Raw genomic sequence first — 14,216 nt, 5'->3', positions numbered from 1 at the left:
ACCATACAGAATTTTCAGTAAAAAAAAAAAAAAGATAAAAAATTAACATGGCACTTGTTAAATGGATCAAAAGATGGCTAACTGATAGCTCTCAAAATAATTCTAAATGGGGAATCATCATTGAGCGGGTGTGGTCTAGTCGAGTCCCACAGGGATCTATTCTTAGTCCTATACTATTTAACATTTTTATAAATTACCTGGAAGAAAACATAAAATCATCACTGATAAAGTTTAAAGGTGACACACAAATTGGGGGAGTGGTAAATAATGAAGAGGACAGGTCACTGAAACAGAGGAATCTGGTTCTCTTGGTAAATGAGGCACAAGCAAACAATATGTATTTTAATGTGGCTAAATGTATACATCTATGAACAAAGAATGTAGGCCATATTTCCAGGATGGGTGACTCTATCCTGTGATGCAGTGACTCTGAAAAAGATTTGAGGGTCATGGTGGAAAATCGACTGAACATGACCTCCCAGTGCGATGCTATGGCTAAAAGGGTCAATGCAGTCCTTGGGTACATAAAGAGGGGGATCTTGAATAGGAATAGAGAAGTTATTTTACCTTTGTAATGTGCACTGGTGTGATTGCTACTGGAATACTCTGTCCAGTTCTGGTGTCCACAATTCAAGAAGGATATTGAAAAATTGGAGATGGTTCAGAAAGCCACAAGAATGATTAAGGGATTAGAAAACTAGAGTCAAGGAGCTAAATCTATTTATCATAACAAAGAGAAGATTAAGTGATGACTTGATTATAGTCAATAAGTACCTACATGGGGAACAATATTAAACAATAGGCTCGTCAATCTAGCAGAGAAAGGTATAACATGATCAAGTGGCTGGAAGTCAAAGCTAGACAAATTCAGACTGGAAATAAGGCATAAATTTTAACAGTGACAGTAATTAACCAGTGGAACAAGTTACTAAGTGTTGTGGTAGATTCCCCACCACTGATAATTTTAAAATCAAGATTGGATGTTTTTCTAAAAGATCTGCTCTATGAATTATTTTGGGGAACTTCTATAGCTGTATTATACAGGAGGTCATACTAGATTATAACAATGGTCCCTTCTCATCTTTGCATCGATGAATCTAAGACCAGACTGCTGAATCTATAGGAATACAAATACAAATACAAAACTGTAAGAACATAAATATAGTAGGAAAACAAGAAGTCAATCAATGTGGCTATATAGCAAGGTTCAAGAGGCTTTTTGATCCAAACAGAAATCCTTCAAACTTTGGAAATCTGATCCTAGTGAAGCCAATAAACAGAAGCATAAACTACAGTAGGCAACAAGTGTAAGGGAAATTAGAAGGGCCAAACTGGATTTTGAAGAGCAAATAGCTAAAGGCATAAAACAAAAATAACGAGAGACTCTTTAATTGTAAGAGAAGCAGGAAGCTGATGAAAGAACTGGTAGGTATGCAATTAAGGGAGCAATTCAGGAAGATACAGGCATTGTTGAGAAGCTCACTGCACTCTTCATTGCAGTCTTCATGGCTGAGAATTCTGGGAAGATATCTACCCCTCACCTGCTCTTTTCTGTTACTAAAGATGAGGCAGTCTCAGAGACTGAGTTATCAGAAGAGGAAATGGAGCAAACTGATCATTTAAAATGTGTTAAGTCACCAGGCCCAATGGAGTACATCCAAGAATTCTGAAGAAGTTTAAGTGTGAAGTAGATGAGCTGTTAAAAAATATGCAAGCTCTCATTAAAAACAGCCACTGTTCCAAAGGATTGAAGGGTAGCAAATGATTTACCTATATTTTAAAAGGGTTCTATGGGTTTCCTCAAAGGAAAACAGTGTGTTTCACTAAACTCTTAGAATGAAGAGTTTAGTGAATAAAAGAGTCAATAAAATAGTGGAAAAAGGAGAACCACTTAACATAGTTTATTTAGACTTCCAAAAAGCCTTTGACAAGGTCCCTCAAAAGAAGCTACTAAAGAAGCTAAGTAGTTATGGAGTGAAAAACAAAGTATTGTCATGGATCAAAACTTGGCTAGGAGACAGAAAGCAAAATGCAGGATTACATGGTCAATTTTCATCATGGCAAAAAGTTAACAATGGTGTGCCTCAAGGTTCTATACATGGTCCTCTATCAATATATTTATTAATTATCTGGAAAGTTGGGGTGGGCAGTGAGGTAGCAAAATTTCCAGATGATGCAAAGTTTAATCAGGATCAGAAGGGACTGTGGGGAACTTCAGACAAGCCAGGTGAATGAGCAACACAATGGTAAATGAAATTCAATGTTGATAAATGCAAAATAATGCATATTAGAGTGGAAACTTTAAAGAATTGATACACCTTTCAGGGTTCTAAGTTAACTGTATCAAGTCAAGAAAGTATCATTATAGACAGCTCAATGAATACTTCTGCTCCTGTGGTCAATAAATCTAAAAAGATGTTAGGATAAGGACCAGAATGGTGAATAACACAAAGAATATTATAATGCCTTTATATAAATATATGGTGCAGCCTTATCCATTTCAAAAAGGATATTGCAGAATTAGAGGGAATTCAGAGAAGAGTGACAAAAATGCTACAGGTCTGTCAAGAACAGAGATTGAAAAGACTGTGATTGTTTACCTTAGAAAGGAGAAAAATGATCAGATACACAATAAAAGTATGTAAAACAATGAATGGTATAGAGAACGCAGATCAGAAATTTCTGTTCTCCTTGTCTCATAATAATAATAAAGAACAATGGAGATAATCAATTAAATTAAAAGGTGAAAATTCAAAATCAAGAAAAGGAAGTACTTTATAAAACTAACCTCTGGAACTTATTGCCACAGGAATAAGCTGAGGTCAAGAACATGAGATTGAAAAAGACTGGATATTTATATGGATATCAAGGATATCCAGAGTTTTCATAATTCATTATAAAAAGTTTGGAAAGGATATTAAACTTTGTGCTTCAGGGATTAGGATGAGAGCTGGTGCCTGATTCACAAAGGTATTTAGGTACCTAAAGATGAATATAGGTACCTAGAGGAATTTACAAAAGCACCTAAGCAGATAAGGTGGGAGTTAGGTGGCTAACCTACTTATGTGCTTTTATAAACACCATTAAGAGGTATCTGTATCTTTAGGCGCCTAAATACCTTTTTAATCTATCCCTAATGCAGGGGGCAGATTATCCCACATTGGACCACTACAGGGTTCTTAACCTTCCTCTGAAGCATCTGGTCTAGGCCACTATCAACAGTCAGAATACTGGACTAGATAGACCTCTGATCAACTCCTATATTCCTAAGAAATAGTTCTCTGGTGGGGGGAGATTGGGGGACTCCGTCTTTCATCTTCAGTAGTATGGAGTGATTATCTTGGTGGAGGGTTGGGGAGGAAAGAGATGCATGGATCTGGCCAGAGAATTTAAAGCTATATATAGCCAACCAGTCAAATCCCTCCCTACCCATGTCATGCAGCAGTTCTACTGAGTCTCTATAAACAGGAAAGAGGAAGTTGAAGGAGGGAGGCAACTCCATCCTTCCAGATTCCATTTGCAAAGCTTATTTATATTTATCTCATAGAGGGGAGAGCCTTTGGCCCTGCACTATGACTTTATTGCAAGAGTGAATAGGAGAATTGCTAAAAGGGAAAAAGCCCTTGTCTGCAAACAATTGATTTTGTAATTAGCAAGAACAATTAAGACAGACAATTTAGAGGGACATTCAGTTTATGTCAAAACTGAATAGATCTGAAAGTTTTCATATTATAGCCGTTCTTCTTTGAAGCTTTTATTAAATACACATTGCAAAATTCTCATGACAAACTCCCACAAGGATAAACAAATAATTGTATACCATATCCCCATGAAGTACAACGTTTCTAAAGAAAAAAAAGGATGTAGTGAAGCTAAACTAAGAATTTTTGCCTCAGTGCAACCCTATCCCAATTCCTTGCTTCCAAAATTTGGCTAAAATAAAAGGCTATGTGAGGCACTAGGCATATCCCATCATTTTAAGTACAAACAGGTACACAACACTTTTCCCAGAGGAGGAGCCAATAAATATGGCCTCACCAGTTCTGAAACCATTTTGACCTAAAGAATCATCTTATCTTGCACATGGAATCAAAAACTTATAGAAAACAAAGCCAAGCAAAGGGGAGCTAAGATGCCCATAGCCCAAGAGAATCAAAGGAAGTGTTTTTTGAGAAACAACCTTAGAATTAAAAAAAGAGGCCTCTAAAGAAGACTTAATTAAGCCCTGTGTTCACTGGAGAACCAGGATACTGTTGCAAGGAGAGGGTGGAAGGGCTGTAACCTTAAATGCAGTGGCAATGCATGGAACTAATGTTCAAAAGGCTATGAAGGGAATGGAGTATCAGGGATAAAGCTTCAACGGGCTGCAGGCACTATCCCACTGAAGAAGAGCCCCATGAGAATAAAATATCCTGCGAAACTATTTCCTTTTCAAATAAAAAAGACTAACACTAGACATAACTTATAGTAAGGATGAAGGAGTATGATGCTGTGATTTAAGGGGATGTTGCTATAAATTGAGACAATGTTCTTGTAGGCAGGTGGCACTTTTCCAAAAAGGGCCATATTTTTGGTATTTAATGTACCACACTACACACATCTACATTGTGTATCAGTTGAAAGCTTGTTTTATATATGTTTATATGAGGTAGGATGTGGAACTTTCAAGTGGTACTATAAGCCTGTAAGCACAGTGAAACAATGGTACCCAAAATGAGAGTGTCATATTTTTTGCATATTTCCAGAAACATTGCAACATGACTCTGACTACAATTTTTGCTATTTTAAGTAAATTTCAACCCCTTAATGTGGTGTTTATTGGTCAAAGCTACCAAACGACAATGTATTAAAAGATTTTTGTTGGTTTTCAATGGACAAGTATTCTTTTTCATAAATGATTACACTGTTTAACAGGGCAAAAATTGCAAATATCAACATTTTGCAATATACTAACATTAAATATTTTCATATTGCATACCTTAATTGTCAAAGTATCTCACAAGTGATTATAATAATTTTCTATATTTTCAATTGAAATTTTCTGGCCATATCGGTCTCACACTTAAGTTTGTGCACCAGTAACAGTAGATGGTGCGCCCATAGTTTGTACTGCATAGAGGATAGTTATAAATGTACATGAATTCCTAATGTAATGATTCTTCATTTATAAGCTTTTGTACATATAGTGTAGTATCTGCTTGGTAGAAGGTTTTAACTTGTAATTGCCTATGCATGCAGTACTAGCCTTTGAAATATTCTAGAAACTAACTTTTTAATTCAGTGACACTTATGCATAGGTCAGAATTAGTGTCAGATATGACAATGCACAGTTTCATATTATGAACATGCAAAAGCTAAGAGAAAAAGAAATGGCCTAACAAGAAGTAGTGAAGACAAAGTCTACAAATGAGTCCTTGCCCCTGCACTGAAGAGGTATGAAGAGCATATTACTGCCTTACAAACAATGTCATCAACAATATGACAAATTCATTTAATCCTGAATCACATCCCGAGGTGCTTATCAACATATCTACTGAACTGCCTGTAATATCAGATGTAAAGAGAATCTACTGAAAATAGCAGTTATTGGTGAAGAACAAATGAAGAGATTTTTGAGAGGAGCACTCGATTCTGATGGGACACAGCTTCTTCAGCCCAGTCAAGAAATCTGGCATAAAAACTTTTGATCACATGTCCAAGACGACCAAATTTAAGTCTTGCAAGGGAGGGACAATCGCAGCAGCTTTCAGTCCATAAATTGTTTTCCGCAGAGCCCTACCCTTAGCAAGACACAGATATATTTCAATGGTAACTGTTCTCTCCCAATGTGTCTAGGTCTGTGTCTATGTCCCTCTTGCATGCTGATGGAACAATGAGAAGAACAGAAAAAGCTGAATTAGGACATCTGGAAGTTCAAGCTGAAAGAATCCATAAGCTAAGAGCATGCAACAAAGAAACCACAGTGTACATCAGAGATTCCATGGTTGTCATACAAATGATGGCTGGAGACAAATTCCACAGATTTGATGAACTGGCAGCTGAGTACTTGAGGCAGGTCCTAAAAGAATTCGACAAAGCTAATACTGTAACCGAAGTCTTTGACAGATATGACAACAATAACTGAAAACTGCAGAAAGCCAGCACTGGACAGGATCTAAAGGTTGGATGCAATAGGTTGAAATAATACAGAGTCATTAACAGAAACAAATGCAAATATTTCAAAGAGGTCATTTTTACGTGTTGATGATGTCATTGTTTACCCCATTTCTATGGTAATGGCACCACTTGACAGCTCCACATCATACCTCATCTTAAAACATAACAAGCTTTCAAATGTATGTAGAGAGGGTACATTAAGATGACTAAATTGGTGGTGTCTTCTGCTTGCCTACTGAAGTGCAAGAAGTTCTGTCTCCAAGAACAATCAGAAATGAGCTGTGTTATGACAGTAAGACACTTCAAAAGACATTAAGACTCATTATGAATTCTTAGTATCTCAAAATATTTGAAAACTTCCTTCCTGGTTGTAGGTTGGAAGCACAGGCATAAGAGTGGCAATCCAATAGGGTAGATACCGTTGGAAAACACCACTTTTCTATGTCAGATGTTACATTTGCCTTTCAACTCTGGTCCGTGTTGCTAACAGGTAAGCCTGTAACTGCCAGTGGAACTATAAGAAGATATAAGTGATTCTATCAATTTGTCATCAGATCACCATTCCTTGTTATCTCTTATGGTTCTGTACTTTAGCAGCCCAGTGAATGTGGAGCCTATGTAGTTTATCATTACTCTTTATTTACAATCCCTGAGACAGTTTTCAATTCATGTGAGAAAACACATGTTCAATCCAATTTGGATTAATTTTTCAAGTAAGATTTTATAAGGAACAATGTCTAATGTTTTAACTAATGTTCAGATATCTTATATGTAATCAATTCTCTTTTACAACTGATTTTGTAATTTGATAAAAAAGTTATCAAATTTGTTTGTTTTTTCTTTATAAATCTATGCCGTTCATTGCACATGTTTCTATTATCCTCTAGTTGCGTGCAGATTTTTCTGTTAGACAGCCCTTCCATTATTTAAGTAGGAAATTACATTAGATTTACTGGACAGTAGATAGAATTACATGTTAATAAGGTATTCAGCATATGCTTCCTTAGAAATAGTACCATGGTATGATCAGCCAGTTTTCCCATTGGTGTATATTATTTTGGATTACCCACATAAAGAGGTTACTTACCCTACTGTAACTGTGGTTCTTTGAGATCTGTTGTCCACATGTATTCCACTTCTGGTGTGCATGCACCTATGTGGATGAGATCAGAATCTTTTTGAATAGTGCTCTACATGCCCTTTAGGACTTCATAGCTGAGGACATAAAGGGTGAGATGGATGCAACCACACCAGTTCCTTTGCCAAAACAGAATCCATATTGACAAGGACTCCGCAGTAGCAGAGAAAGTGCATTGTGGAATACATGTGGACAACACATCTTAAAGAACTACAGTTACTGTATGGTAAGTAACTGCTCTTTCTTCTTTGAGTGATTATCCACATGTATTCCACTTCTGGTGATTCACATGCAGTAATTCACATCCCATAGATGTAGTCGATTGAAACAATGATTGTAATACAGTTCTGCCAAAGCAGACATCAGATCTGGAGCCCTCTATCAAAAAGTAGTGATGAATGAAGGTGTGGACTGAACTCCAAGTAGCTGCTTTACATATCTCTGAAATTGTAACACCAAAAGAAAAACTGCAGAGGCTGCCAAGAGATCTGACAACAGCTAAGTGTTCGGATTCCCTACAAGACCTCTTTCCACTCAGCTTCCCAAGAACTCAGTTCATCTCCAGACTTCATCTCTCGGGTATCTTTATTTGGCATACAGCAATGCTACACGGAATTGATCAGTCTCAAATGCAGGGGGAGTGGATGTAGGGTACATCACAGCTCCAAAGTTACACAGAAACCCTGTCCCTTTATATACATTACATATCTCATTGCATTTACTATACATTGCACCACACTTTGACTTTGTTACTTTGCAGGAAGCAATCCCTGTGCAGCATGCTCTGTCCATGCATTTTCCATGATCGACATACTCCTTACTTCATCTCTACATTCCTAATTTATCTTGTCCATTGTTATCTTGTTCATAGTAAATGGTTCCCTGGGTGTTCTCCCTCTTATCTTAGCTGGCTCAGACATTGTCTTTTTAGCCTACTGATCTATTTACTCATCTTATTTAGCTCAAATGTCCTGTTTTCAGCCTGATGATTCATTTATCTCCCTAATACTATCTTCCAAAGAAGGACGCCTCCCCATGTGTTTAAAACAGTCCCAGCAGTGAATTGCTTCATGACAATGGGGCAATTAGCATGCTCTGCCTCACTTGCCCTACTGAAGTGGAGAAGGGATATAAATCTTTCATTGGCAGAGATTATCTTTCAAGAGTTCATGAGGGTCCCAGAAATTTTTGTATCAGTATCAGGGCTGGGGTCAATGAGTAGTTTCTTCCAGGAGGCCAGAAATGGTGACTCTGATTAGTCCGATACCATTAGGTATTCTAGTACTACAAATGTTATGGGTACCACAAAAAAGAGAAGGTAGTGTTCCCTCCACCTTGAGAAGCGAGGTTGGTACCATAAAGTGAAGTGCTAGGTGCTCCATCGCAGGTGTCAGAGGCGTGGTACCAGGACTGACAGCTTAGGTTACACTGGATTCTTTAGTGCAAAGAGCTTTAGTGCTAGCATGGAAAGCTCTGCCATTTAAAATTTCAGTTCCAGTTGCTTTAGTGTCAGATGCTTCAATTCTTGTTTGTCAGTACCAGGTACACAAGTAGTTTCTCCAAGCTGCGCTAAAATAATCTGGTGACCCTTCAGTGTCGAAGCATCAGCAGTATCCAATCTGGGCCTTGAACTGCCTCCTAAGGTAAATCTGCTCGGCGCCAGAGAGGGAGATCTGTGTCTGTGGTCCCCAGTAAGCACTCTCTCTCTCTTCAGTGTTGAGTGAAGGAGGGCAGGGAAGCTCTGGTTGACTCCACAGTAGAGGAGTGGGACTTCCTCAGTGCCAAATGACCTCTAGTGCCTGGGGTAGACACTTGACTTATTGGAGAACTCACCGAGCTGGTGTGATCCAGTAAGATGGTCTCTCCTTCAGGAGACAACAAGGCTATCATGTACTTCTCTAAAAGGAAAAGCTTCAGGTGGGATTCCCTTGCTTTTGGATTCTTTTGGGAAAGAAGCAGCATACAGAAACTTGTATGATATAGGTACTTCCCCAAGGCAGAAGAGGCAGTTAGGGTGTCCATAATAGGAACAGCTGCCTCCCAAGAGAGACAGGTCTTGAATCTAGGGGACTTTGACTTCACTATGTCTGGGGCAAGGTCTGGTTCCAAAGCATATCCTTAACTTGAAAAGGGTTGTTTTTTTTCCCCCTTTCTTTTTTTCCCCCTTTTCTTTTTTGCCAATGGGCTTAAACTACACCAACTATACTAGAGCATTAATTAAGAACTAACTATAGAAAATCAGTTGCACATTGCGCATAGACACTGAAGGTGTTCCATCTTGTAGCCCGAGGCAGTAAGAAGGAACTGAAGGTCGCTTGCTGTCACCTCACCTTTATGACCTCAGATATGGAGCACCAGAGGGTGCAGATATGGCCCTGAAAGACAATGCTATTTAAAAAGATTGCACTCTCGCTCACATGGTGTGTATGTGCACTAATAATGGAATAGATGTGGACAATCACTCAAAGACAATCTGATTAGGTGCTTTTTTTTTTTACACTTAAATAGAGGCGAAATAAAGTAAACATTAGCTAAATAGGCCCTTCAATAAAGAAGGTAACTTATTAAGTGTGTTGCAGATACAAGATTAGCTGTTTGATGATCCTGGACCATGTGCAGGGAGAGTGTGGATCTCTAGAGGCCATCTCCTAGCTAGATATACTACACCCAAATTTGAAATATAGGTATACAAGTATTTCAAGTGAGATCTACTTGTCTGCCCACATGCAGACATCTGCAGCATAATTAATAATGGGAATATTAGTGGATGCATCTCCCTGAGACTGGGATTTCAGCCATGAATATTAATTTCAAATGTAGGATACAGTGAAACTGGTTTGTATTAAATATGATCTTTAAACAATTTTATTTTAGATGATTATTATAATTAAATATATAGCATTCAAAAAGTGGACAGTATACATTGTTTTCAGAAGTACATTATATAGTCATTAAAACATATTTAAAAGTGTCTTTCTTAAGCACTAGCATAAATTCCACTAAAATTAAAAATGTTTCCAGTAACTAGTTAGCAATACCATGTATAATTCATACCTTTTCTCCTGTATCTTTTCCCTCTCCATTTCCATACAGCCCACAAGCTGTTTTTAAAGGGTCTGCAACACGCCTGAGAATTTGTTCTAGATCTTTTAATATAACTTCTGTCTCAGAGACAACTAATAAACCAACAAAATCAATAATTTAGCTAAAATACATATGTATATTTATGCAACATTATTATGAAATATTATTATTACTCAGTCAATTAAAACAGTGGGGAACAGATACAGAAAATCTACAGGGAAAATCATTACTCCAAACATGGAAAAGAAAATGGGTTTCCTGTGGTCAGGACCGGCTCCAGGGTTTTGGCCGCCCCAAGCAGCCAAAACCAAAAAAAAAAAAAAAGCCGCGATCGCGATCTGCGGCGGCAATTCGGCGGGAGGTCCTTCACTCCCAGGCGGAGAGACAGACCCTCCGCCGAATTGCCGCCGAATACCTGGAACTGCCGCCCCTGTCCGGAACGGCTGCCCCAAGCACCTGCTTGAGAAGCTGGTGCCTGGAGCCGGCCCTGCCTGTGGTAAAACCATATGGGGCTAAATTCCGCTATCATTGACACTGGTGAAAATCCAGAGTAACTTTACTGGCTTCAGATGTGAGAACAATTCATCCTTTGGTCTTTAATGATTTGAAATCAACACAATTGTCAAGATTCAGTGAAGAATAATAAAAGAGTTATCTTGTTAGGTAAAATTCTTGCCAACTGTTATACCGGATATGAGTAGAAACTTGCCTGAAAATTTTTTAAACAAAAATAAAAAGTAACTTCTTACATTACTTTACAAAATATACCTCTTGAACTTTCTGGATAGAAAATCTCTGAAAGGAGATACAAAATGCAACAAAACTCACAAAGCCAAGAGGCTCTGCTGAAGCAGAGCTCTTTGGAGACAGGTCACTGGTAGTCTTTCTTCTCCTTCCTACAGAAATAGGATGGTGGCAGCTGCAAGCAGCCTTTTCCAAAGGCAGCAGGAATATGGGGGCAGGAGGCCACATGAGGTCATCTCCCACCTTTCCGTAAATGGACATGACACAACGCTACCATGAGATACCTCAATCAGTCCCTTCTGACCAGCCTTGTTTCTTTCCAATGTGTAACACAAATGTTTTTCACTGTGAGCGTTGATTTGAAATTAGGTAAATTCATACTAACAGTATTTGATGCAAAACTTTTCTTTTTTTTCAACATTGTAGGTTTTAGGGGAAAATGTTAGAACACATTTTTATTTAATGTAATTTTTTTTAAAGAGAAGCTGGAAGAAAAAAATGCAGGAAGTTGTTCAAAAGGCAAGACATTCTGTAAACAGCTTTGATAAGATTATAAAGAGATTCTGTTGTGCTAATAAAGTATTAAATGCAACCTTCAAGTTGAAGGTTAGTTGAACTAATTTAATTTCTAGGTGGGACCATTTCATCTCACCTTACTGAGGCTTTAGAGGCTGCAAGGAGAAGGCCTTCTCAAATAAAGTTATTACATACTATCTTCAGAAATGATTAGATCAATAATTGTACCAACTTATCTGGTCAAAATGTGCAGTAAAGCCTGCATGGATGTTTGCACAACAGTACCAGCTTCATAAACCCTACAAATGTCTTTTCATGGAAAGTCTGCCATTACTGATATACTGCAGTGTTGTAGCCATGTTGGTTCCAGGATAAGGTGGTGAGGTAATATCTTTTATTGGACCAGTTTTTGTTGATGAAAGAGACAAGCTTTCAAGCTTCACAAAGCTCTTCTTCAGCGCTTCTCATGTAATGAATATCATCAATATTACCACAGTGTTTTTGGCTGGTAGCTGAATCATCATTTTCATTAGGTGTAGTTTATATGGTATGCAATACATTTGGTATAACATTTTTAATGTGTTTCCAAATCATTAATATGTGTTTTCCTTGGACCAATCATGTAAGTCGTACCAGGATAAGGGTAACATACTTTACAATTACATAGATACATACGTACATTTTTATATAATCTTTCATATGAACTGTATCCAAACTTGTTTTACAAAACTGAAAAATACAAGATGTATACAGTGCATCGTTTGCTAGTATTCTGCCAAAAAACTTATACTATATCCAGTCACATAAATGAAGATTTTTGTTCCATAGAGACCTTAGTAGGATTGAGCAAAGAGAAGATGAAAGGCCTTTCCTTTTCTACTTTGTATGAGGAGTTGTTCTTGGCTGAGAAAGGCCCAAACAGAGTATCTGTGTTAACTATAATGCCATGGAGCCTATTGTAGAAAAGGAGTTTTGTGGATCCAAAACGTTTCCTATCTAAACATTTTTTTTCCTTTTAAATCAAAGAAATGTATGATTCCTGGAATTTCCCAATAACTGAAAGCTTAATTCTGATAAGCTATGGGGAATTCTGAATTTAGTGTGCTCAAGTGAAGGAAGTATAGAATTGTCAGCAGTTTTATTTTTTGCATTTTAGACCATATATCTGGACAATAGCTGAGGATGGGAGAATTCTTCTGGTAGATGTGCTTATGAAAATGACATTTCCAGCCAATATTCTGGAGCATTTTTCATATTAGACTGTACCTAGCCTAACCTGGGATACTAGACAAGTAAATCTGAGCAAATAACAGATTAATCACAATTCAGTCTATTTTATAGCTGTAACAATGCAATGCAGAGTTTCTTCCATAGCCAGACATATTTTCTTATATGTTTATGTGCTGTAATGCTAGGTGCAGCACCAGTGAGAACACAAACTATATAACTGAGTCAATCCAAGATATTAAGTTTTAGCTCTATAATATACCATACAGAAGTAGCTGTGAAGTGTTTCCAGTGGTCCAAGCAATCTTTAATGTATTTCATTAGGTCAAGCAGCTATTTTGATATCCTAGTTCCGTCTATTAACTGTTTCACTGGCAAGCACATGAATATTTAGTCTAATCAGAATAGGGTATAGGACTGATACAAAAGATTTAAATTGTTGACAAACTACTGGGACACCACCTACAGTGATTCCACTATAAACATGGGGCTGTTGTAATTATTCTTTCTTTGTAGTGCTTTTCATGTCATATTGAAAAACACTCTTTGTAATTCTGAGGTTACTTTGCCTACTGTTTGTTTATTCAGAGGACACTTTCATAATAGGTGGAGCAATCGGAACCGGCACAGGGTGAATAACCTATTTTTTTTTTTTTTTGGTTTACTGGCAATCAAAAAAAATCAGTCCTAAATTAACTGAATCCAAAAATTGCAAAATGTTATGGCAAAATTGAAAAAAAAAACTGCTTTGGGGGAATGTTCTATTTCAGGCATTTTTAAAGGGCTAGATTCACAAAGCAGCAGGAGGAGGAAGAGGAAGAGGTAGTGGTGATATCAGTCTATGGTATAGCAGTCAATGTCACTCATAATGTCAGTTCATAGTCATTCATAATGGCAATGAATAGTCATTGGATCAGAAAGACAGGGCAAATGGATGACTCTGTAGTCCGGTGGCTAGGGCACTCACCTAGGATGTGGGAGACTCAAATTCACGTCTGTGCTCCAATAAAAAGTGGAACTTCCACAAGAAAGACTAAGAGAGACCACTGCAAAATATTCCATAATGTTATGATAAGGGTACTCTCCTGAGAGGTAGGAGAGTATTTTCAAACCTGAGTCTCCCACATCCCCGATGAATGCCCTAACCACTGGGCTAAATATTATAAGGAATTAGCCACAGTTACCACCACCAAAATATTTTTGGTTGGAATTATTTAGCAAATTCACATAAAATTTGTGAAAAGTTTTGAGTCAACGAAACTGTGGGGGGTTTTTTGTTTTGTTTATTTTGGGTTTTTTTGTCAAATAAACTATTAGTCTGAAAATACACAGCACAACTAACAACACATAT

The 14,216-nt window shown here is 37.5% G+C and overlaps 1 protein-coding gene across 1 annotated transcript in view; it reads right to left on the bottom strand.

The window, feature by feature from the left end:
- Positions 1 to 6,649: 6,649 nt before the first annotated feature.
- The window catches only part of ZCWPW2 (zinc finger CW-type and PWWP domain containing 2), an 84,300-nt gene continuing 76,733 nt past the window's right edge, over positions 6,650 to 14,216 (bottom strand). Inside the window, exon 7 of the mRNA XM_042840433.2 lies at positions 6,650 to 10,470. Within this exon, the coding sequence (XP_042696367.2) occupies positions 10,343 to 10,470 (128 nt within the window). The 3' untranslated portion in view covers positions 6,650 to 10,342. The remainder of the gene's footprint in view (positions 10,471 to 14,216) is intronic.

This window comes from Chrysemys picta, chromosome 2 (genome assembly GCF_011386835.1).
Source record: "Chrysemys picta bellii isolate R12L10 chromosome 2, ASM1138683v2, whole genome shotgun sequence".
Classification (NCBI taxonomy): Eukaryota; Metazoa; Chordata; order Testudines; family Emydidae; genus Chrysemys; species Chrysemys picta.
The sequence above is the reverse complement of the archived record's forward strand: the minus strand, read 5'-3'. Positions and strand labels throughout refer to the sequence as shown.